This window comes from Gymnoscopelus braueri (genome assembly GCF_963280865.1).
Source record: "Gymnoscopelus braueri genome assembly, chromosome: 21".
Classification (NCBI taxonomy): domain Eukaryota; kingdom Metazoa; phylum Chordata; class Actinopteri; order Myctophiformes; family Myctophidae; genus Gymnoscopelus; species Gymnoscopelus braueri.
In genome coordinates, this window is record NC_137623.1 from 49,230,210 (window position 1) to 49,253,787 (window position 23,578).

Genomic DNA, 23,578 nt, shown 5'->3' on the forward strand with positions numbered 1-23,578 from the left:
CACACACACACACACACACACACACACACACACACAATGTCAATGTTCTCTCCCCATCACGGTGAAATAACACGGATTACAAGTCCGTAAATACACAATATTTTCGAGCTGCGTTCGCTTCCAGCGTTCGCGCATCTTACTTGTTTAATGGCTGTGTGTAATTCCACTTCGCCATTACTTTAACCAAGAAAGCAGACTGACTAAAGGCTGCGTTTCTTCACCTACAGCAAATTCAGTGTAGATTTAAGATAATAGGACCTAGGTAGCATCTTTTAAAGACTTTTTAAGGACCAGCAGGAACCACTGGTATACAGCATATTGTCGCTGTCCTGTGGAAATGTCCAAAACCGTTGCCTATTTTAAAAATAGCAGGATCATCTACAAGTTCACAACGCTTCACGATACGACGTGATGTGATTCTTGTGAACTTGTAGATCAGCTATTTTCACTCCTTTTGTATGACACTCTTGTGCGACGAAGTATAACCCTAACCTTAGTGGGGGAACATAGAACCCGGGGAACATAGGGATGACCCCGGCATTAATCTGCAAAAAAACATACAATGTTGAAATACGGAGATAAGAGGTCTCTGTACGCCCAACAGCAACACTATTGCATTAGTACTGTATCGCAGTGGTACAAGCTGAGCTTGTAGATCGACTATTTTCACAATATTTATCTGTGGAACCGAGTCAAACTAAATGTAATGCCTGAAAAGGTTGAGAACCACTGCTGTATATATTAGAATGGAGTTGGGACACACAGTAGCAAGCATTAGCTTTAGCCAGGAAGCTGTTATGAAGCAGTGCATTGTGCTTAGTATTAGCGTTAGCCAGGAAGCTCTTAAGCAGCACAATGTGTGCTGCACTTTAGCTTCCCCCGGGAAACACCTCACCATTACACATCAATCAATACACACTTTACAAACATCACTTCCTATATGCACGCACACACGCACAAACATATTAATATATAATAGTAAGTTGAAAGAACGCCACCTCACCTTAGCACAAACGCACACTCACCTGTGTCATAATACTGTTGTACTTAATGTACTGGCAGTTGACCAGTACAACAGTAGACTGTGGTTGTACTGGCAGCTGACCAGTCGGCCTACAACCACCGTCTAATATTGTTGTACTGGGAGCTGACCAGTACAACCACAGTCTTCTACTGTTGTCCTGGGAGCTGACCAGTCCAACCATTGGTTAATGTGTTTTGTCATATTTAACAAAATCTGCAACTATTAACTAGTAACTAGTAACCTCAACTTAAGTTTTCAAATTATTGTAATGGAGTAAGAAGTTTAATATTTTCCTCAGAGATGCAATGAAGTGGAAGTATCAAGTATTGAAAGATTGACATAGTAAGTAAAGTAAAGTAAAAGTACCTCAAAATGTAATCATCCACTAGTATCTACTCGTGGCTCTCTCTACTGGAGCAGTCTAGCTCATAATTAATGCCTTGCTCAAAGGAGCGGGATCAGTGGAAATGAACAGCAGGTTGTCAGTTCCTGTCTCTTGGTCTCCAGGATGATGTCACTTCCTGTGAGCGTTGAGCGTCGCCATGCTGCCATGGAAACGCTGTGGAACGAGGTGAGGAGCATTGATGAAGAGGAGCAGGAAGATGAAGAACATGATGAAGACGAGGAAGACATCCGTCACGTGGATGGTACCAATACTGTACAACACGCTTTACCAAACCTAGGACTGTGGCTCATTTTGGGTTGCGGACCTGTTTTTATGGGTCACAAGTAAACATTTGTATTCCTTTTTTTAATAAATGTTTTATTGTTCTTATTTCTGAATATTCTTTCAAAGATATTTTTGAGGAAAATATGTAAATATCTATTTTGCTTTTGCAACCCATAAAAACTAGCCTGGATGTGTACATTTAAATCTGAAGGAAGTGAATCTGTCTGGATTACAGGCTACATGAAAACAGCTCCACGACCCAAAATTCACCATGACCCTGTATGTTTAAGAACCACTGCCATCAGAGCACAGACTCTACATTTACACACTCTCGTTTTCACTTCCTGTTTTCACCATCCAGAGGCGGAGCTAGAAGAGGCGTGGCTGGTGGAGGCGGGACTATCCTCCCTGTTGACAGGCTCGTCGTCGGGGGAGGGGCCAGCGGAGGCACTGCTGTCTACGTTGTCTCGGCAACAGGCCACCACAGTGAGGAAGAAGTTGGACCAGTACAACCATACAATGAGGAAGAGGAACCGACCGCCAATCACACATGTCCAAGATCTGTTCAATACGGTATGTTTGGCCACTTTTCCCCCAAAATTAGGCCCAAACATGGGGAAAAATACATTCTACATTCCTGCCACCAAAATGTGGAATGACCTACCAAAACCCATTAAAAAGATTGACTTGCTATCCAAACTCAAAACTAACCTACAGTAAAATAATGGCTGACCTCAAAATACAATTGGGCTTATATAACACCTTGGAACACCCGCCCCCACCCCCCCTTTTTCTGTAAATATATCTTTTGCTGCTAATGGAGCATGTATTGTACTGTATGGTATTGTATTGTATTGTATTGTATGTCTTACTGATGAATTGAGTACAATGGACCACAATGGAAACAAGCCCCCTGGGGCTTTTTGTGTTATCCTTTTAGCATAACTTTTGACTTTTGACTACCTGTACTGTTAACTAACTTGTTAATAAAAATCAATCAATCAATCAATCAATGATAGGTTTGAACTTCATGGGCATCAATAAACACTGGACATGATGATGTCTATTAGGTGCTCCTTCACTCATTAAATATGTTTGACTTTTTGTACTATTTTACTGACTGTTGTACTGTTTTACTGACTGTTCCACTGTTTTACTGACTGTTCCACTTTTTTTTCGGACTCTTGTACTGTTTATTTCACTGACAGTGCGGTGATGAGAGTCCCCCTCCCCCCTCCAAACCAAATCGCTACCATAGGTCAACCAAGACCATCCATAAACACAGAGGTACCTGTCTGTCTGCCTGTATATGCCTGTGTGTGCATGCATGCGTGTGTGTGTGTGTGTGTGTGTGTGTGTGTGTGTGTGTGTGTGTGTGTGTGTGTGTGTGTGTGTGTGTGTGTGTGTGTGTGTGTGTGTGTGTGTGTGTGTGTGTGCGCGCACCGGCCCTGCACCCCCTCACAGTACAAGCACACAACAGACTGGGCACGGGGCAACCCACCATCACACAGCATGACTTTTTTTCCTTCTCATTTTTTACATCCCTACAGCACAGTATTGTAGTACTAATTAACTAACTTTTAAGGAGAATAATACTCAGGTCCAGACAGAAATCAATTGCAAATTCATTGAAAAAAGAAATCTGTCTGGACCTGGGTTAAATTCTCCTTATAAGCGGGGGAAAAAATGAAAGAAATTGGAATAAGCGGGGAACAGAGGATGCTACTAAGGCTTTCCGAAGGAGTTCTTGTCACAAAATGAGACAAGTATTGGACCCAAGTGCAGAACCACACAGGCAGATGAAGTTCAATGATGATTTGTTAACAAACTCAGGAGGCAAACTGGTATTAAAGCAGGACATACAACTACAAGGGCAGGACACACCATGACATTAACTATAATCTGACAAAAGAACATTGAACACAGGGAGGTTTAATTAGACACAGACTAACAAGAAGACTAACAAGACACAGGTGAAACTCAAAGACAATCAACACAGGGATTGGCTGGGAGACTAACAGGACACAGGTGGAGAAACGAGCAATCACAGGGAGGTGAGACAAAACAGGTAGCAAACACTAGGGCAGACAGGAAACACTAGGACATCACTACACAATAAAAGTACAAGGAGAACAGGAAACAATAGGAACGATACATAAGATACAATGTTCCTGACAGTTCTACCAAAGATTGTTAATTTAGCAAGATACACAATCTACACTGGAGCCACTAGAGGCGAAGTAGTACACAAATCCTACAAATGGTCTCTTAAGTAGGCGTGGTTTTCTTCTCCCCCGACCATCCCACCACCCTCCCCCCCCTCCCCTCTCCCTGGCTGACAACGTCATGTGGATGTGTATTTGTGTATTTTCTTCATTAAAGAAAATAAATGCTTTACATGTTTGAAAGTGCACTGTTATTGGCAAAGATGCTTTTAGGAAACCTATGAAATTCCCCCTACAAACACACATGTATTATTCAGTCTTGTTATGCTAGATGTGCTCCTGTTTCTGCTCAATGTTAACCATATATATAGAGATATATATAACTATAATTATAATATATGCCGTATATATATATGTGTGTGTGTGTGTGTGTGTGTGTGTGTGTGTGTGTGTGTGTGTGTGTGTGTGTGTGTGTGTGTGTGTGTGTGTGTGTGTGTGTGTGTGTGTGTGTAAACTTCCAGGGCGCCCACCTTTCCCAAGTTTCTCACCCATTCAGGATCAGATACCCGAAATACACACACACTCTCCTACAACAGACACACACTCTACAAAACACACACACTCTCCTACAACAGACACACACTCTACAAAACACACACACTCTCCTACAACAGTCACACACTCTGCAAAACACACACACTCTCCAACAGACACACACTCTACAACAGACGCACACTCTCCAACACACACACACTCTCCAACAGACACGCACTCACCCACGAGCGTCGTCCAATTGGAGTGTTCTCATTGGCTATTGCGCGACACGCCGTACTCTGAGGGCGTGTCCGAACACATGAGGGGAGGGGCCTGTGTGGACTGTCACTGTCTCAACGGAGACGACCCTGACCTGCCTGTGAGTGTGACCTTTGACCTTTTGGCCCTGTCATTCTATGCACACAGGACGCGTTTCCACACAAAAGTTATACACTTTAATGTTACACTTTAAGTTTTTACTATTAAACAAAAGTTATAATCTTTCACTGGTGTATATTTCACAATAATCATTGTGTGTGTGTGTGTGTGTGTGTGTGTGTGTGTGTGTGTGTGTGTGTGTGTGTGTGTGTGTGTGTGTGTGTGTGTGTGTGTGTGTGTGTGTGTGTCTGTGCGTGTGTGTATGTGTATGTGTGTGTGTGTGTGTGTGTGTGTGTGTGTGTGTGTGTGTGTGTGTGTGTGTGTGTGTGTGTGTGTGTGTGTGTGTGTGTGTGTGTGTGTGTGTGTGTGTGTGTGTGTGTGCAGTGCAGTACAGTGCTCACCCAGCAGGGGGTGACAGCGGTACCAGATCTGTCATCAGCAGATATGGGCACACTGGCTTTCATCTCCTTCATAGAACTGACAACAATGTACCACAACCTGGGAATACACCAAGTACTGCAAATACCTCGAATACCACGCTTACACAGAACCAGAGGTATGTACAACTATTACTAATGCTACCAGTGCTATACAACTGACAACAATACTAGCACAACTTGGGAATAAATGTAGTACTGCAAATACCTCAAATACCACATATATATAGAAGATATACTCTATATCTATCCATCAAATAGTCATGAGTGAGTGAGTGAGTGAGTGAGTGAGTGAGTGAGTGAGTGAGTGAGTGAGTGAGTGAGTGAGTGAGTGAGTGAGTGAGTGAGTGAGTTAGTTAGTTAGTTAGTTAGTTGTAGTTAGTTGTAGTTAGTTAGGATTAGTTTGTCACCAACATATCTAGAGGAGAACCGCCCGAACGACGACTTCAAACTCTGTGCGTCTGTCTGTCTGTCTGTCTGTCTGTCTGTCTGTCTGTCTGTCTGTCTGTCTGTCTGTCTGTCTGTCTGTCTGTCTGTCTGTCTGTCTGTCTGTCTGTCTGTCTGTCTGTCTGTCTGTCTGTCTGCCTGTCTGCCTGTCTCTCTGTCTGTCTGTCTCTCTAGATAAAGGTGTGTTTGGAGTGCCTCTCTCTGTTCTGTTGGAGAATGACAGGAAGACTCATCCTGGTGTCAAGGTCCCTCTGTTCCTCACCAAGGTAACAACAATAACAATATTAACCACTTACACTGAATGCATTGGACATGAGTACCCCCTCTACACCATATTGTTCACCAAGAATAGGCAAACAACAAGCTTGTAATGCGTCGCAACGTGTTTAATGGCCCTGTGTTGTGATTTAATGACTGTATCGACTGATATACAGTGTGTGTGTGTGTGTGTGTGTGTGTGTGTGTGTGTGTGTGTGTGTGTGTGTGTGTGTGTGTGTGTGTGTGTGTGTGTGTGTGTGTGTGTGTGTGTGTGTGTGTGTGTGTGTGTAGCTCTTGTCCATACTGGAACAGAGAGGTTTACAGACTGAAGGGATTCTCAGAGTTCCAGGTTCAGCAGCCAGACTGAAGGTACTCATACGATTACTTACTATCACTAGTATGATTACTATTACTACTATGATTACTATTACTACTTGAGACAACATATTTTCACTCTCAAATAGTACTATAGTGACTTCATGGGACAGGATGTGACCAAACGGAAACTTATGACGTCTGGCCCTCTCATGGAAAAAGTCTGTGTGCGACCTGTTATTATGAAGTTGATGTCCTCACAAGTATAGTAAATGTGTGCGTGCTTGTGTGTGTGTGTGTGTGTGTGTGTGTGTGTGTGTGTATGTATGTGTGTGTCATCCCGCAGGCTCTTCGTGAGCAGATAGACAGGTCTGCATGGCTGTATGAGGTGAACTGGGAGGAGGTGAGACAGGCCGATGCGGCGGGACTCCTCAAACTCTTCATCAGAGAGCTTCCTCTTCCTCTCCTCACCTCCCGGTACCTCCCTGCTTACACAGCTGTACCAGGTGCACACACGCACGCATGCACGCACATACACACATACACACATACACACAAATGTAAATTCAGTATTTGTGAATTATTTTCATATTTACACCAATTTCAGTAGCGACGTTTATGTGAAGGATAGGCAACTATTTGATTCACAATCTCTGAGTAAGTAATTTTTACCCAATTTATTTCAGTTTTTACACTACCCTCTATATTGCGCCACATTTGAGGTCAAGAATATCAAAATCACTTGGGTGACGCAGTGGTTGAGTGAATGCCCACCACCACGGAGGTTGTGGGTTCGAATCCACCGTGGTGCATCCGGCGTTGTCGAGCCTCTATACAAATACAATTGGCTTGTGTTCGGGGGAGGGAAGCCGGGTGGGGAGGGTGCAGGTACTCCTTGGGGTTGGGGCGGCGCCTGTCCGCAGGGAGTGTTGGGCGGGAGGAGTAGAACAAAGACTCCATGTCCTCCCGGTGGGGGCTCCTCACTGGCAGGTGAGTCAGTAGGATACAACACACAAATGTGGGGAGGAACTAAATGGCATAACGACTAAATTGGGGAGAAAAAGAGGGTAAAAAGCAAAAAACGACAGAAAAAACCTAAACAATCTGAACTAATTTATTGTGTGTGTGTGTGTGTGTGTGTGTGTGTGTGTGTGTGTGTGTGTGTACAGGTCTGTCTTGTTCCGTCCATCAGATTCAAGCTCTCCAGTTGTTGACCATGTTACTACCTGAAGCCCACAGAGACACTCTTAAGGTAATAAAGTATTCAATCAATCAAATCAATCAAATCAATCAATCAATCAAATCAATCAATCAATCAATCAATCAATCAATTAATCAATCAATCACATCAAAGCATCAGCTTAGGGTCAAAGTTTGGCGAAGGCATGGCAACAGTTTGTGTTGTCCAGCAGCTCTGGTCACCCTATATAAGCTGCTGTAGGGTAATTACATACATAAATTACATAGGTAGGGTGATTGCATTCCCAGGTTGCATAGGTAGGGTGATTACATACAGATTACATAGATAGGGTGATTACATACATAGGTTACATAGGCAGGGTGATTACATACGGATTACATAGGTAGGGTGATTACATACATAGGTTACATAGGTAGGGTGATTACATAGGCAGGGCGATTACACACAGTTTACATAGGGTGATCACATTCCCATGTTACATAGGTAGGGTGATTACATACATAGGTTACATAGGTAGGGTGAATACATATGTACATAGGCAGGGTGATCACATTCCCAGGTTACATAGGTAGGGTGTATAGGTAGAGTGATTACATACATAGGTTACATAGGTAGAGTGATTACATAGCACACTACTGGAAAGAAAGATACAGAGACAGAGACACAGATAAGAGATAGACATACAGAAAGGACAGACTGACGGAGAGGAAGAGAGAGTGTTATTGCTATGTTACGTTGGATGGTGACCAAAGAGAGAGGAGGACCAGACGGGGTTGACCATGTTGCTGTAGCACAGGGACAAAGGGTGTACACATTTGGAGGGTATTGGTTGTACAACAAGGATCAGATTGATGTGCATGTCTTCAACGCAGTATCTTTGCGCTGGATGAAGTTGCTCCCAGCAGTGACAACTGGAAGAATAGAACGTGTCCGTGAGACTCCTTCCAGGCGTTGGGGCCACACAGCTGTGCTGATAGAAAGTATAATCTATATCTGGGGAGGGTGTAAGGGTGAGCCAAGGCAGTACTGCAACATGCTTTATGCATTCGATGTCGGCACCCACAGATGGTTCAAGCCCGAGGTTTCTGGGACTGTTCCAGAGGCGAGGTGGGGCCACTCAGCCTGTGTCTTGAAGAAGGTCATGTATGTGTATGGAGGATGGACCCGGACTGGATGCACTAAAGACCTCTATAAGTTGAACACCACCGCAATGGTCTGGTCTTTAGTTAAACCCAGAGGCAACCCAGGATCTGTTTCAGAATGTCACTCTGCCACCTTCATCGGGAAAAAGATGTTTGTGTTTGGGGGAAGAGGGGACAACTACAAGGACCCATACAACGACATAAGAGTGTTTGACACTCTGACCAACCTCTGGCTGAGAACGCCTTCTGCGGAGCTTCTTGCAGGAGGACGCGTGCGTCATTCAGCCTTTGCCTACAATGGAGAGCTGTACATATTTGGTGGCAGGAACCTTTGTCTGAACCGGACCTTCAATGATCTGTGGAAATTAAATCCAGAGATCTTCTCTTGGAAGAAGGTGGAGCCCAAGGAGGCAGGTCTGTGTTCGAGGATGTACTGTTGCATGGTGGGAGATCGTATCATCCTCTTCGGAGATAACACAGATGACCTGTACATCTTGGACTTAAGTCCTAGTCTGAAAGCGTTATGCAAGCTAGCAGTTATTCGGTATGGTCTGAGGAAAATCCGGACTCTCACAGGACATCAGGTGGGAACTGGCAGCCTTACTACCAACAGCAACAGATGTCAAGGACAGGAACAAGTTGCATACAGTGGAACAGAGGAGAATGACGGGAAATACTTCTGACGCTCCAGCAGGGAAAGCTGGTTGAAGCAGACTTCATCTTTCTTTCTTTTTGAGACTTTTGCAACTTCTATCTTTGCCACTATGCTAGGTTCTTGTCTACGTGATAGTATTTACTCGTAAATAGTATTTGTAGTCTTGTAGGAGTCTATAAGTCTAGAATACATGATTCTCAAACTTTTTCATGTCAAGGACCCCCAAATTGATATTAGCCTGTGGACCCCTACTTGAAAAGATATATGCCAGGGACCTCCATATTAGATTTTACTGTGTGGTTTTTATTTCTAGGACCCCCACTTGGATATGCATTAGACCACGGACCCCCATTTGATAACACTTTAAATCTCTGGGACCCCCAATCAATAATGTAAAATTCTCAATGTTACTTTAACTCTGAGAGTGCACAAAGGGAACCAAATGGTCCCGAAAGGGTCCATATGGTTCCATTTGTACACTATCAGTGTTACAGACCCACAACGGTCCATGTGGTTAACTATCAATGCTTTTGCTGGGGAGTCCCCAGACCCCACTTTAACAACCACTGGTCTGTCTGTCTGTTTGTCTGTCTGTCTGTCTGTCTGTCTGTCTGAACTGGAGGAACCAGATCCAACATTTAGGTACCGAAATCGGTTCCATCACATTTGGAACCGGTTTTGGAACCGGTTTATAACACTGTCAGAGCTGGTATGTGGCATTCCTGTCTGCTATACATTTACAATGTCGGTGGCTCTCAAACCTTTTAGTTTCAACGACCACCATACAAATGGTGTACAAATGGAAGAGTTACATGTACAGACCTGTAAGGGTCCATTTGGAACCCCCTCCAAAACTCATAGGGTCCCTGGACCTCACTTTGAGAACCACTACAATAATACATTATGCAATACTGAACATATGATTGAATTTGTGTTTAGCAAAATAATATAATGAAGACCAAAATTATAGATTTGTTTTTTTAATGTAGGAATTGTTAAGGGATCGAACCGGAATCGTTAAATCCTAAAGGATCCCAACCCTACGATCAGCAGTGCACACTGCCATTAGGCCACAGAAGTACGTCAACTGTTTTCATTTATTCATTCATTCATTTATACATACATATAAGTTAAATTACTTACATATCTGTGTTGTCACTGCAGCCCCCACCGGGAGGACTACTCCTCCCACCCAACACTCCCTGCTGACAGGTGCCGCCCCAGGCTGTATAGGAGTAGGTGCAATGACCAATATCACCCTCCCTGCCCGGCTTCCCTCCCTCGAACACGTGCCAATTGTGTTCACATAGACGCCCGACAAAGCCGAATGCACCACGGTGAATTCAAAACCCACAACCTCTGTGGTTGGCAGGCCAGGGAGTGTGTGAGGGAGGAAAAAAGGGTCAGATAAGGGTAGATTCAAACCCTGTCTCCCATCCATAAATGGGGAACATGTTGTTTCGAACTGAATCCTGGGAATTGCAGTTCTAACAGACCACAGATAGATGATGTAGGCTAATGACAACGGAGCTAGCAGAGATGTCGCCAGAAAGACTACTATATAAATATGACACTGTATTACTTTAACATGACAACAGCATATCTCGGCAGGAAACCGGTGGATTGCCCACTCCAGGAAGGGAAGGAGACCTTAAGTATCTCTGGGTCTTGTTCACTGGGTCTCTGGGTCTTGAGTAAGGGCTGGGGAGAATGGAGCAGGAGATCAGCCGGAGAATTAGAGCAGCAGGAGCGGTATTGCGTTTGCTGTACCACGCTGTTTTGATGAAAAGAGAGGCAAAGCCGTTTGGTCATGAAGTGGGGGCCATGATCGAAAGAACATGATCGCGGATACAAGCGGGAGGAGGCCAGATCGAGGACCAGATATCTGGTCCTGGAACACCTCGGAATCCCCCAGCATAAAGTGGTAAAGTGGTTAATGTTGCCCAGGAAAGGGAAGTCTGCAGTTATCTGCTTGAACTTTTACCTCTGCAAACAGACTCCGGATAGGTGGATGAAGATGGGTATATGGCTATAGATGGCTATATCTCTTTTCTCTCTCTCTCTCTCTCTCTCTCTCTCTCTCTCTCTCTCTCTCTCTCTCTCTCTCTCTCTCTCTCTCTCTCTCTCTCTCTCTCTCTCTCTCTGTCTCTCTGTCTCTCTCTCTCTGCAATTTGGCTTATGTCTCTCTATGTCTGTCTGTCTGTCTCTCTGTAGGTGTTGTTACAGTTCTTTAGACAGATTGTCAATCATGAGCGTTACAACAGGATGTCTCTGTGGAACGTCGCCATGGTGATCGCCCCCAACCTCTTCCACACCTGCCGTCGGCACGGCAACAGGAGCAGGTGGATGGGCGGTGTCGCTGCCAGGCGACGGCATGAGGAGGAGGAGCTTGCCATGATGTCTGTCTCCGCCCACTTGGTCAAAATGATGATCAAGTACCAGGATGTTCTGTTTATGGTACACACACACACACACACACACACACACACACACACACACACACACACACACACACACACACACACACACACACACACACACACACACACACACACAATTCATTATTTATGGTCTGTTAACTGCTTAAAGACCTGTGTGATTGGTATGACACCTGAATTTCCCTCCACAATCAATAAAGATTTTTCTCATCATAAATATGATACGCATGTTGTCACTTCCTGTTTGTAGGTACCCTGCTTCCTGTTGTCTCAGCTGAGGAGGATGAACTCTCACAGGAAACAGGAAACGGTGGCGGAGAAAACCAAACGCATAGTTTTAGGACGCAAGAACGACAAGAACGAGGTGAGACACCTTACCTCCTGTCTGCTTGTCAATCAATCAATGAAGCTCACAATGTGGCACAACACGACACATTAAATGCTTCTGTGGACTGTATTTTAGATTTTTCTTTTTGTTGATGTCTTTATGTTTTCACGGTTTGTTTATTTGTATTATGTGTATGGTATGTCTTGTCTCGTTATAATGGTCAGTAATGTCGTTATTTGAATAAGAATGTTCTTGTGATGTTTATTGTATGTTTTGTCTAAATATGCTTGCATCAATGCTGAAAGTAAATTTTTTGTAAGTTTGTCTAAAAAAGAAAATAAAGTACAAATCATAAAAAATAAATAAATAAAAAACACGACACATTATGAGCTTGCAGATCTGAACATTTTGCAATGTTTTGGACCTTGTTAAATATTGGCCTAGATCATTAAACAACTAAAACTAACACTAAATCTAATACATTTGCGTGTGTGTGTGTGTGTGTGTATGTGTGTGTAGTTGACAGTGTTGTGTGAAGGGGTCATCAGGGTTCATGCTCCATTCCATAGTAAGGTATCGATGGCGATGCAGCTGGACGCTAACACCAGAGTGAGAGACGTCATGTCTCACTTTGACAACAAGTTAGTACACACACACACACACACACACACACACACACACACACACACACACACACACACACACACACACACACACACACACACACACACACGGATAATATATCCGGTTATGTATACGGTTATGTATACGGTTATGTATACGGTTGGGCACTGCAACTTTATCGATTCAATACCGATAGTGCATTTCTAAGGCCGATATCGCCGATACCGATATGGTGTCTGATTCATCGTGCATCCCTATATTACACTGTATGACTTTATGAACACGAGGGTCAAGCAGTGGATCTGTTCGATTGCAGCTGCTTGATGGAGTGAAACATTATAACATTATAACATCATAACCTATTGACATCATGAACGCTGTGTTACAATGTAATACATGTATTTAAACTGTCTGTCTGTCTGTCTGTCTGCAGAGGTGACCAGTGTTTATTTGAAGTAGGAGGAAATATCGGTACGTTCACAAACCCACACACACACACACACACACGTAACACAGCTGTTGACGACATTTGTTTGATTCACAAGCTAATCTGTCTGTCTGTCTATCTTTCTGTCTGCCTGTCTGTCAGGTGAGAGGCGTCTCCATGAAAACACAGTGTTGTTGGAGGTTTATCGTGTTAATCCAACCTGCAGCTGGATCCTCAAACCACCTAACACCTAACACACACACACACACACACACACACACACACACACACACACACACACACATTGATGAACGCATGCACGCGTGCACGCATCATCTTCTATTGATGATATTCATTATTATGACATGTATTTACAATACTCATGATATTAAATGTATTTATGATATATGGATAACACTGTCAGTGAGTTCTGGATGTTTCTCCTCAGTGGGTTTGTCAATCGATGTTTAGTTGCACATAAACATTGACATAATGCAGGAACTGACCAAGATTATTTTTCACTTTCCCCAAAAGTAAGTTGTTTATAAGCATTTTTGCCGATCCCGGGCTATATGGGATCTGTAGTCACGGTTGCAGTCCCATAGCCCTGGTGGACAGCCACGCCTCGTTTTTGATTGGTTATTGGCTGGTTATCAGGGTCACAGGGTGACAGACTGTGGTAGGGGTGTGTGATTTGAGCTCTGCTGCGGGTGGATATGGGGCGACAGCAGTGCCATCCCTACAATAAGGAGACAGGCGAATCCGTCACTACATCTGGGACTTAGGGGATGCGGTCATTGGTGAAGACCTACGTGCCGGCAATGGATCCTGCTGAGCCGCCTCATCCATGAAGAAGTGGGGCCTGGCCAAACAGTGTAGCATAAATTTGTGGTGAGCCCCAGCAGACTGAGCAACATATTACCACCCTCATACCTGACTCTTCCACGTAGTACCAGAGACGAGGGCATGGCTGCTCGATGTTGAGCTGGACATCTGACGATACATGAAAGAAGATCCTCTCGAGATATATTTTCTTGGTTGCTATTGGATGTGGTCCACAGTACATTTATACCTGACAGTTACAATTAAGAATCAACGGTTCATACGTGTGAGGCGTATAGAAGTTATATAATATTGATAATAAAAATAATAATAATAATAATAATTATAACAATAATGCACTCCTGTGTGTGTGTGTGTGTGTGTGTGTGTGTGTGTGTGTGTGTGTGTGTGTGTGTGTGTGTGTGTGTGTGTGTGTGTGTGTTGTCTGAATCTGAAAACCCAGCAAGTACAAGATAGTTTAATTAAAAAATAACAGTCATACTTGTAGAATGTAATTCTGGTTTATATATCTTCATGTATTTAAGTAGTTTAAACTTTACAGTCATACAAGACAAATCAAAATGTTTCCAAAAACAACGGGAATGCAACGACAGTCATGTTTAACCCAGGCTAGATTAACCCAGAGTTATACAGTATATAATCCAGGTTAGATTGACAGCGTTATATAATCCAAGTTAAACTAGCAGAGTCATATACAATCCAGGTTACATTAACAGAGTCATGATACTTCAGCATTTGGCAAATGTGTATCTTCATTAAAAAAAACAAGACATTAAGAATGTATTTAATTTTGTAACCAATAAATCACCAATAAATAAATGGATGTGATGTAATAGGCTCTATGCACAGCGGCCATATTGGCAATAAACTGGGCTGCTTCCTTACTTCCTTCACAGCCGTTCCCAATGATTAAGGCTCCGTCCCATTCAGGTCAAACATAGTCAGGGTGCTGTTAGCCAAGACCAAAATAGCAAGAAGACATGCCATCTCCGTTTTACTTCCTGTATCTGTATGAAGTAGGTGGCCGCCTTTTTAGGAGACCGGAAGCAGGTTGGAGTCCATCATTTCCAATAGAAGAGTGAACGTGAACACAGCTTCTGAACCATTCTTTAGCTCCATGGTCACTGAACTAAATATTGGACCAGGTCATCACAAGCCACACAATATTCCCAATATTTTCATACTAAAATGGCTTTTTTTCAGAGAGACAAATCAGGAGAAAAAACTACTTCATTATCAACCTTTCTCTGTCCCAGCAACACACTCTCGTGGGATCTAGCACCAGTAAACATTGGACGTTCGCAAGATTTGCCGTCAGAGGATGTGTGTACCATTTCGCCTCTGGTGGCTCCAATCAGGATGGTGTATCTTCCTAAATTAATCATCCTTTCTGTTAGTGTGTATGTTGTCTCACTGGAAACATTCTGCTATTGGGTAACATCTGTGAAGGAAGTAAGGAAGCAGCCCAATCTCTTGCCAATATGGCTGCTGTGCATAGAGCTTATTGGCTGATCTCTGACGGAGAATTTTCTAATAACTTTCCCTCAACTTCACCCTCTAGAGACCATCTGTGTCAAGACATTCCACGTGAATCCCCTTTAAATGATCTTTTAATTCAAACTGGTATGGCTGTCAGACAGACATACCAGTTTGAAATACAAAATACTGACCAAAGAGATGAAACGCCTGGATTAACATTAAGATCTAGTGTTTGACCATGACCGTGTTTATTTCATGTCAGAATCTGGTGATAAATCAACTAAAAACACATGATTGTCTGTGTCCGTGTGCTTCACAAGTATAACAATGATAACAGCAATAATAATAATGAGAAAAAAATAAACAATAAGAAGAATAACGATACTGATAATATCAACAACAACAGAAGGAATAAATATCTGTTCTAATATTTACATTATAAACAGCTTCACTCTGAAGGCCAGATCAGATCCAAGATGAACCAATCAGAAAATGATGATTATTTCCATAACAAACCTAACCTCGTTAGCAGCCTCGTCTCACCAGGAGAAACAGCGTCTATAGGGCGCGACTAACGTCTTTTTCGACCAATCACAACACGGTTTTCGTGCCCTGGGAATGTAAACAGATTGACGTTCTACAACACTGGTTTCTCAATCTGTGGGCCGGTGCCCACTGATTGGGCCGCGAAGGTATGGTAAGTGGGACCCCAAATAATTGGCTTTAATGATGATACAACATTAATATCAAGAGGTGATGCCGATATAATAAATCCAGTTGTCCATTGATCCAAGCCAGAACACAATCATTTGATTAATCATTAAAATCAACAAGCTCAGAAAATGCACACGGCCCACCCATCTGACCACTGGTCTATGATGTCACCATGCTGATCTGGGATCTCAACTGACCCTCTCTCTCTCTCGCTCTCTCTCTCTCTCTCAGCCTGGTTCTAGAGTGGACTGCCTCTCTTGGTCTGGTGTTATAATGTGAACCTGGGATTTATTCGGTACAAAAATGTATTGTCCAATGAGAGTCGGAGGTGGGGGTGGGTCTAACGACATGCCAATCAGCGAAGATCTGCTAAAACAAGCTGTGCGATGACGTCAGATGTAGGCGGATCCGTGGATCTCTTGTTATTGGTTTATGGAAATTTGAATCCCCTCCCCCTTCTAATCGCCTACACTGGAGCCAATGTCAGACTGAAGCTCCACGCAGCTCTCTCTCTCTCTCTCTCTCTCTCTCTCTCTCTCTCTCTCTCTCTCTCTCTCTCTCCTCCTGTACAGTGTAATAAAAAAACTAATAAAACACAATGACATTTCAGCGGTGAGATTCAGGAAAAAAAATTCAGTACATTAACTTTATTTATAAAAACACAGTCTTGCTCGTCATTTGAAACCTTTTCAACGTGTCCTGTCTCCGTCCGTCTGTCCATCCGTCCAACAACAACATCAAAGTAGACCCGTAACCATGACAACAGAGGGCGTGCCGTAGAAAGTCTGTGACTGAAATCCCAGCGGCCATTTTGTTTTTGAAGGCAACCATTTTTTACAGGTTTGTAAATAATAATAATAATAATAATTGTCGTGACAACAGGTGAGCAGGGAGAAGTTTGAGTCTCTTCACGTTCCATGGACGACCAAGAATTGTGTGTGTGTGTGTGTGTGTGTGTGTGTGTGTATGTGTGTTGGGGGCTTTCCATGCATGTGTGTGTTTCACATGCATTTCTTTGACCGTGTGTGTGTGTGTGTGTGTGTGTGTGTGTGTGTGTGTGTGTGTGTGTGTGTGTGTGTGTGTGTGTGTGTGTGTGTGTGTGTGTGTGTGTGTGTGTGTGTGTGTGTTTCTTGTTGTCTTATGTTTCCAGACAGTAGTTGAACTCCTTCTACTCAAAGTGCTGATAGGAGAGGAGAGGAGAGGAGAGGAGAGGAGAGGAGAGGAGAGGAGAGGAGAGGAGAGGAGAGGAGAGGGGGAGATACTAAGTAGAAGTGAGACACTCCAGAGCCACATCATAACAGAATTTATACTGGTCCTGTTAGAGAGAGAGAGAGAGCGAGAGAGAGAGAGAGAGAGAGAGAGAGAGAGAGAGAGAGACGAGAGAGAGAGAGAGAGAGAGAGAGAGAGAGAGAGAGAAAGTATATCAGTATATAACAGTAATTAAAGTAACACAAAGAACAACATGTTGTTGGTGTTGGTAAGGAAATAAACATCACGTGATGCCTTTGTTTGGCCCGGCAAAAACTCGGATGTGTCTCAAAGAATATGATTATTGTCAGAATCGCGGAACATTTAGAATATTTGGCGGCCCCGTTTTCATTTTTCACAAGATCGGAGGTTGTTGCAATGACCTGCACAGTATACTATACTTCACCATTTGTTGCGCTATGACGAAATAAACCCATACAATGTAACAACGTGTACGTTCCGGAGTGCAATTCCAATGGTGAAAGCTGTGTTGTTTCACCCGAAAAAGTAATGGCGGATTCGGCCACACCCCGAAATACCCGTATGTGTGTCTCAAAGAAAATGAAACGAAACGATAGGGCAATACTCACCAGCAGGTCGACCATGTTTGGTTTGTTGTTCCTCAGAGTTTTGACGGCGTGGAAAACATCCACGGCTCTCTGCTGCTTCAGCATCTGACACACAATGCTGATCGCACAAAACACCCCACTACGACCCCCTCCATTACTGAGAGAGAGACAGAGAGAGAGAGAGAGAGAGAGAGAGAGAGAGAGAGAGAGAGAGAGAGAGAGAGAGACAGAGAGAGAGAGAGAGAGAGAGAGAGAGAGAGAGAGAGAGAGAGAGAGAGAGAGAGAGAGAGAGAGAGAGAGAGAGAGAGAAAGAGAGAGAGAGAGAGTCCTCTTTAACCCAAGTAGAAATTTGACAGAGCAACTTTCACTTGTATTGAGCTATATTAATTTGACCAGGAGTAGATACTTAAGAACTGGAGTTGAATACTTTATAATAATAATAATAATAATAGTAATTATAATAATAATACATCACATTTAAATAGCGCTTTTCTTAGTACCCAAAGTTGCTTTACAACAAAACAAAACAAAATAAACAACTTTATTATTATTATTGTCCACCACAGACCTCTCCATTATGTTCATATTAACAGCATGACATTTGACAGTTCTTGGTTCTCACCACTAGGTGGGGGTAAAACACTTACAGACAGTGCACCACGGTGCGTCCCTCTCCATCGTACTCGTCCTGCCATTTGTCCACCTGTCTGATGAGCTTCAGGAAGGAGCGCTTGGAGACGGGCGTGTCTCTGTACATGGGCCAACCCAGGAACTGGAACTGTTGCACCATGCGGTACCCGTCCTGTGGCTGATAGACAAAACATACATCTTATTATCTATCTACCTATCTATCTATCTATCTATCTATCTATCTATCTATCTATCTATCTATCTATCTATCTATCTATCTATCTGTCTGTCTGTCTGTCTGTCTGTCTGTCTGTCTGTCTGTCTGTCTGTCTATGCAAGTATACATCTGTCTGTCTGTCTGTCTGTCCGTCCGTCCGTCCGTCCGTCCATGTATGTGCATTTATGCCATATGTGTGTGGTGTGTGTGTGTGTGTGTGTGTGTGTGTGTGTGTGTGTGTGTGTGTGTGTGTGTGTGTGTGTGTGTGTGTGTGTGTGTGTATGTGACTGACCCGTGCAGCGTTGTAGATCCTGAATATTCTGCTGATGATGTCCTCTTCAAGGTCGGCTGAAACAAACTCTACCTGGATGGAACCTGAACGATGCACACTGTTCTCTGGCCAGTACTGAGGACACAACTACACACACACACACACACACACACACACACACACACACACACACACACACACACACACACACACACACACACACACACACACACACACACACACACACACCCCCCCCCCACACACACACACACACACACACACACACACACACACACACACACACACACACACACAATGAATTGCTACAGGTGCTTTTAATGTTTGTTATTACGCCATTATGTGTGTGTGTGGGTGTGTGTGTGTGTGTGTGTGTGTGTGTGTGTGTGTGTGTGTGTGTGTGTGTGTGTGTGTGTGTGTGTGTGTGTGTGTGTGTGTGTGTATACCTGGGCGGGGTCTACATCATTCAACATGACTATAGAGGTACAGTGATAGTCCAACACCAGACGCCAGAAATCCTTCACGGTGTTTGGCAAAGGATGCTGGGTAACGATGAACGCCGACGGCTGCTTGTAGCTCTGCGTGAACACAGGAAGTTACAGTCAACCAAAGAGGAAGTGACATCAAACCCACGACACAATAGCCAGAACCCAATACTCAAAGTTCCATCCTCGGATCATCCACTCGCGTCGCTTCCTCGCGCCTTAGCCCCGCCTCCGAGCGAGAAAGGAAGGAGGAGAGATGAAGACAGAGGAATCGATCAAGCTTTAAGGAATAGGAACACTGAGGAACGCTCAGTCAGTGTCATTTTGAAATCACTGCAATTACTTGTGACCAGCAAGGGGCAAACCCCCTGTGCTGGAATTGAAGCACAGGGGGTCACTTCCGGGTTCTCTTTCAGCCTGGTGTTCGTATTAATGGCCCAGCAGATTTTATTTTCCACCTTCTACCGTTTAATGAGGTTTTGGGGCGAACTTTAAACTTGATTTTATTACCTTAGTAAACTTTTTCATAAACACTTTATGTTTTCAATCACTAGTTTAGTCTTTTTTAAATCATCATGATATGCGTTTAGTAAATTATGGTCCCATTAATTACAAACATAATGATAAAGTACGGTATATTTCTAGGGTTTCTACTGGTTCTACTGAGTGAAGACCCACCCTCGCTGCGGTTGCAGCCAATAGCATTTATTTCCGGTTGTATTTCGGATCGGGTATAGAAAGATGGCGGATTTGAAATCGCTGAAAAAAAAGGCTTCAAAGCGGGTCTGTAGAAACCAATGGCGTCACTTTGTCCATTTCTTTTTACAGTCCATGCCTCTATGGTGACCAGGCAGCAAGCATCCGCCGCTGGAAATGAAGCCAATGAGGAAGTAATGAAAACAGAAAACGCTGCAGTTTTCATTAATGGCTTTGAAGGTGTCACTATTTCCCCTCCTGCTGGTTGCAGAATACTTTACCTGCCATTAAAGTCAATGGGTATTTGACCTGACTTTACACTGGGTCTTATTCCCTTAGTAAACATTTTCATAAATACTTAGTTTCAGTCGTTATAGTTTAAAGTCTTCTTTCAACTATCATGATATGCGTTTGTTCGTGTGTGTGGTTGTGTGTGGTTGTGTGCGTGCGTGCGTGCGTGCGTGCGTGCGTGCGTGCGTGCGTGCGTGCGTGCGTGCGTGCGTGCGTGCGTGCGTGCGTGCGTGTGTGTGTGTGTCATACATCCATGAGAGCAGCATTGATGTAGTTGGATGTTTCTCCATCGATGGTGATGAGGAACGGCAGACATCTGTCTGGAGGCAGAACATCCATGCAGCGGTTCTTCTCATGGTTCCTGGGCAGCAAGGAGATGCTGCAGTCTTCAACACGCAGTGTAGGAGTCACCATGTTCAACGTCTACACACACACACACACACACACACACACACACACACACACACACACACACACACACACACACACACACACACACACACACACACACACACACACACACACACGTTTGTATTACTATACTTGTAGAGTCCAAACATTATTGTATAGTTTCAAACACTACTGTATAGTTCAACACATTACTGTATAGTTCCAAACACTACTGTATATCGATTATCATTATTATTATTATTATTATAAGGCGTGTTTACTCTGAACTCTTCTTTGATTGGGCTGCTGTTGGTCTGAGGATCCAACCGATTCATCTCATAGTAGACCGATTGCAGGTGATTGGCTGGCACGGTGGTGTCACCGCATAGACACGCCTCCAAGATGGCGTCATGGATAAACACGTACTGTTCCTTTAAGAGAGAGACAGAGAGAGCGAGAGAGAGAGAGAGAGAGAGAGAGAGAGAGAGAGAGAGCGAGAGAGACAGAGAGAGAGATGAACATAATTGAGGACTCTCAAAGTTAAATTAACAATGATAATTTTACAGTGTATACAGGAATACATCCTAGGTTCCTATATTTGGCACGGTTCCTTGACTGTGTAGTATATCATTATGCAACTAGTTACATGAATGTTTGTTTGTTTGTTAGTTTTTTGTGCTTTTATAACTTCAGCTTCATTTTTCACAAATCAATTAAAAAATAATTATTAATTATGAGTACATTTTTAATTGTTTGTCCTGTAACATCGTTAGTTGCTCAATTCAGATGCAGTTCTTTTATTTATTCAATTATTTATTTGTATTTTTTAAATAGCACTCCAACAGTGAGGCCTTGTGGCTCGTACGACTGTCGTGTGTGCGTGTGTATGTGTGTGTGTGTGTGTGTGTGTGTGTGTGTGTGTGTGTGTGTGTGTGTGTGTGTGTGGTGTGTGTGTGTGTGTGTGTGTGTGTGTGTGTGTGTGTGTGTGTGTGTGTGTGTGTGTGTGTGCGCAGCAGCGCGTGTGTGCGTGCGTGCGTGTGTGTGGTCATACCTCAGTCTGTACCATGTTAACCCTTCGTGCACGCAGCTCTCGTACGCAGTTATAAATGTCAACGACTCCTTCTCTGTCAGCCATGTCCAGCATGATGTCAATCACTATGAAACAACCTGTACGCCCCGCCCCCGCACTGACACACACACACACGCACGCACGCACGCACGCACGCACGCACGCACGCACGCACGCACGCACGCACGCACGCACGCACGCACGCACGCACGCACGCACGCACGCACGCACACACACACACACACACACACACACACACACACACACACACACACACACACACACACACACACTTTTTATACTTTATACTCAGAGGCGACTATTGTACTTTTTACTCCACTACAATTATTTGACAGCTTTAGTTACTAGTTACTTTGCAGATTTAGATTGTTGATACAAAACATACATGAAGTGAAAAATTACGGTACAACGACAGCAGTACACCAATGACACCTGTAGAGGGCAGTGTGACTCCACATACAGTATATAAACTATCAGCTCACTGAGAGGAGACACCGGCCCAGTTCCAATGTCCTCCCTAAAGCCTTAGGTCCTGAACCCTCACACACTTAACTGACGTCAGCTGGTAAGTGCTTGAGGGTGAGAGGATACAAGGGCTTCAAATGGTATAAAAGGAATGGGACACTTTAGGGGTTGAGGTTATGGATTATGGTTAAGAGTTGTGCTGATTTATACTAAAGGTTCGTACACACGGCGTGTGTGTGTGTGTGTGTGTGTTTGCATGTGTGTTGGTTTGTGTACGTGCATGCGTGAGTGTGTGTGTGCGTGCGTGCATGTGTGTGCGATCAAGTGTACCTGCAGTGTACCACCATGGGTCCAGTGTGGACAGGACTCTTGGCTTTGACTCTTCTTATGAAGCCCAGCAGACCAGTAGAATGATAGGGAACACCGTGATCCGGCCAGCCGGTGAAATGAAACTGAACGATCTCTCTGATCTCTTGAGCCCCTCTCTGCAACACACACACACGCACACACACACACACACAACACGCGCGCGCGCGCACACGCACACGCACGCACACACACACACACACACACACACACACACACACACACACACACACACACACACACACACACACACACACACACACACGCGCAGAGTATAATATTTCACACACAATGCGTATTTCAGAAACACAAACATATATTGTTTCACAAACAATAAATGCATATTTAATAGAAACAAAATGCATATTATTCCATTAACAATTAATGCATATTTCATATTTGTTTTTATTTCTGCTATTTAGAGTAATTTACATTTGTTTCATACATGCAATAGAACTTCTGAATTCATTTATTGTCAGTGTGTGATCCCATGTAATTATTAGTGTTCAGAGTGTTTTGAGTGTGTCTGTATTTTATTTCATGTTCCTTTTGAAAACCAGTGTTTGGGCAGTAACTATTGACTAAGTAATAATATTACGGTAATATCATTAGTAACTAATAGTGTAACTTATTACAATTAATCCAAGTAACTTTGAGTTACTAAGTTACAATGATTGCTTTGTTTTTGATTGATATAGACAATATTAGGCCTATAATTTATACTCCATAGTAGGAGGTTGTCACATGTGAAAAAAGTACAGAT

At 43.5% G+C, this 23,578-nt stretch overlaps 2 protein-coding genes across 7 annotated transcripts in view; one reads left to right on the forward strand and one right to left on the reverse strand.

Moving 5' to 3' along the window:
• Positions 1–1,535: 1,535 nt before the first annotated feature.
• LOC308077031 (rho GTPase-activating protein 18-like) lies at positions 1,536–14,027 on the forward strand (the record flags this gene model as incomplete). Its single annotated transcript, XM_080417559.1, has 11 exons — positions 1,536–1,671; positions 2,056–2,267; positions 2,903–2,981; positions 4,624–4,776; positions 5,830–5,921; positions 6,205–6,282; positions 6,590–6,727; positions 11,441–11,683; positions 11,915–12,028; positions 12,512–12,633; positions 13,994–14,027. The coding sequence occupies 11 exons, from the start codon at positions 1,536–1,538 to the stop codon at positions 14,025–14,027; spliced, it is 1,401 nt and encodes a 466-aa protein (XP_080273685.1).
• A 340-nt stretch (positions 14,028–14,367) lies between these two features.
• The window catches only part of LOC308077650 (receptor-type tyrosine-protein phosphatase mu-like), a 146,294-nt gene continuing 137,083 nt past the window's right edge, over positions 14,368–23,578 (reverse strand). For all 6 annotated transcript variants that reach the window (XM_080418468.1, XM_080418471.1, XM_080418470.1 and 3 more), the window contains 9 exons: positions 22,780–22,934; positions 21,946–22,081; positions 21,176–21,325; positions 20,754–20,927; positions 19,479–19,610; positions 19,036–19,161; positions 18,544–18,704; positions 17,918–18,053; positions 14,368–17,394 (listed from right to left, as the gene is read on the reverse strand). In XM_080418468.1, the coding sequence (XP_080274594.1) occupies positions 17,341–17,394; positions 17,918–18,053; positions 18,544–18,704; positions 19,036–19,161; positions 19,479–19,610; positions 20,754–20,927; positions 21,176–21,325; positions 21,946–22,081; positions 22,780–22,934 (1,224 nt within the window). In that variant the 3' untranslated portion in view covers positions 14,368–17,340. The remainder of the gene's footprint in view (positions 17,395–17,917; positions 18,054–18,543; positions 18,705–19,035; positions 19,162–19,478; positions 19,611–20,753; positions 20,928–21,175; positions 21,326–21,945; positions 22,082–22,779; positions 22,935–23,578) is intronic.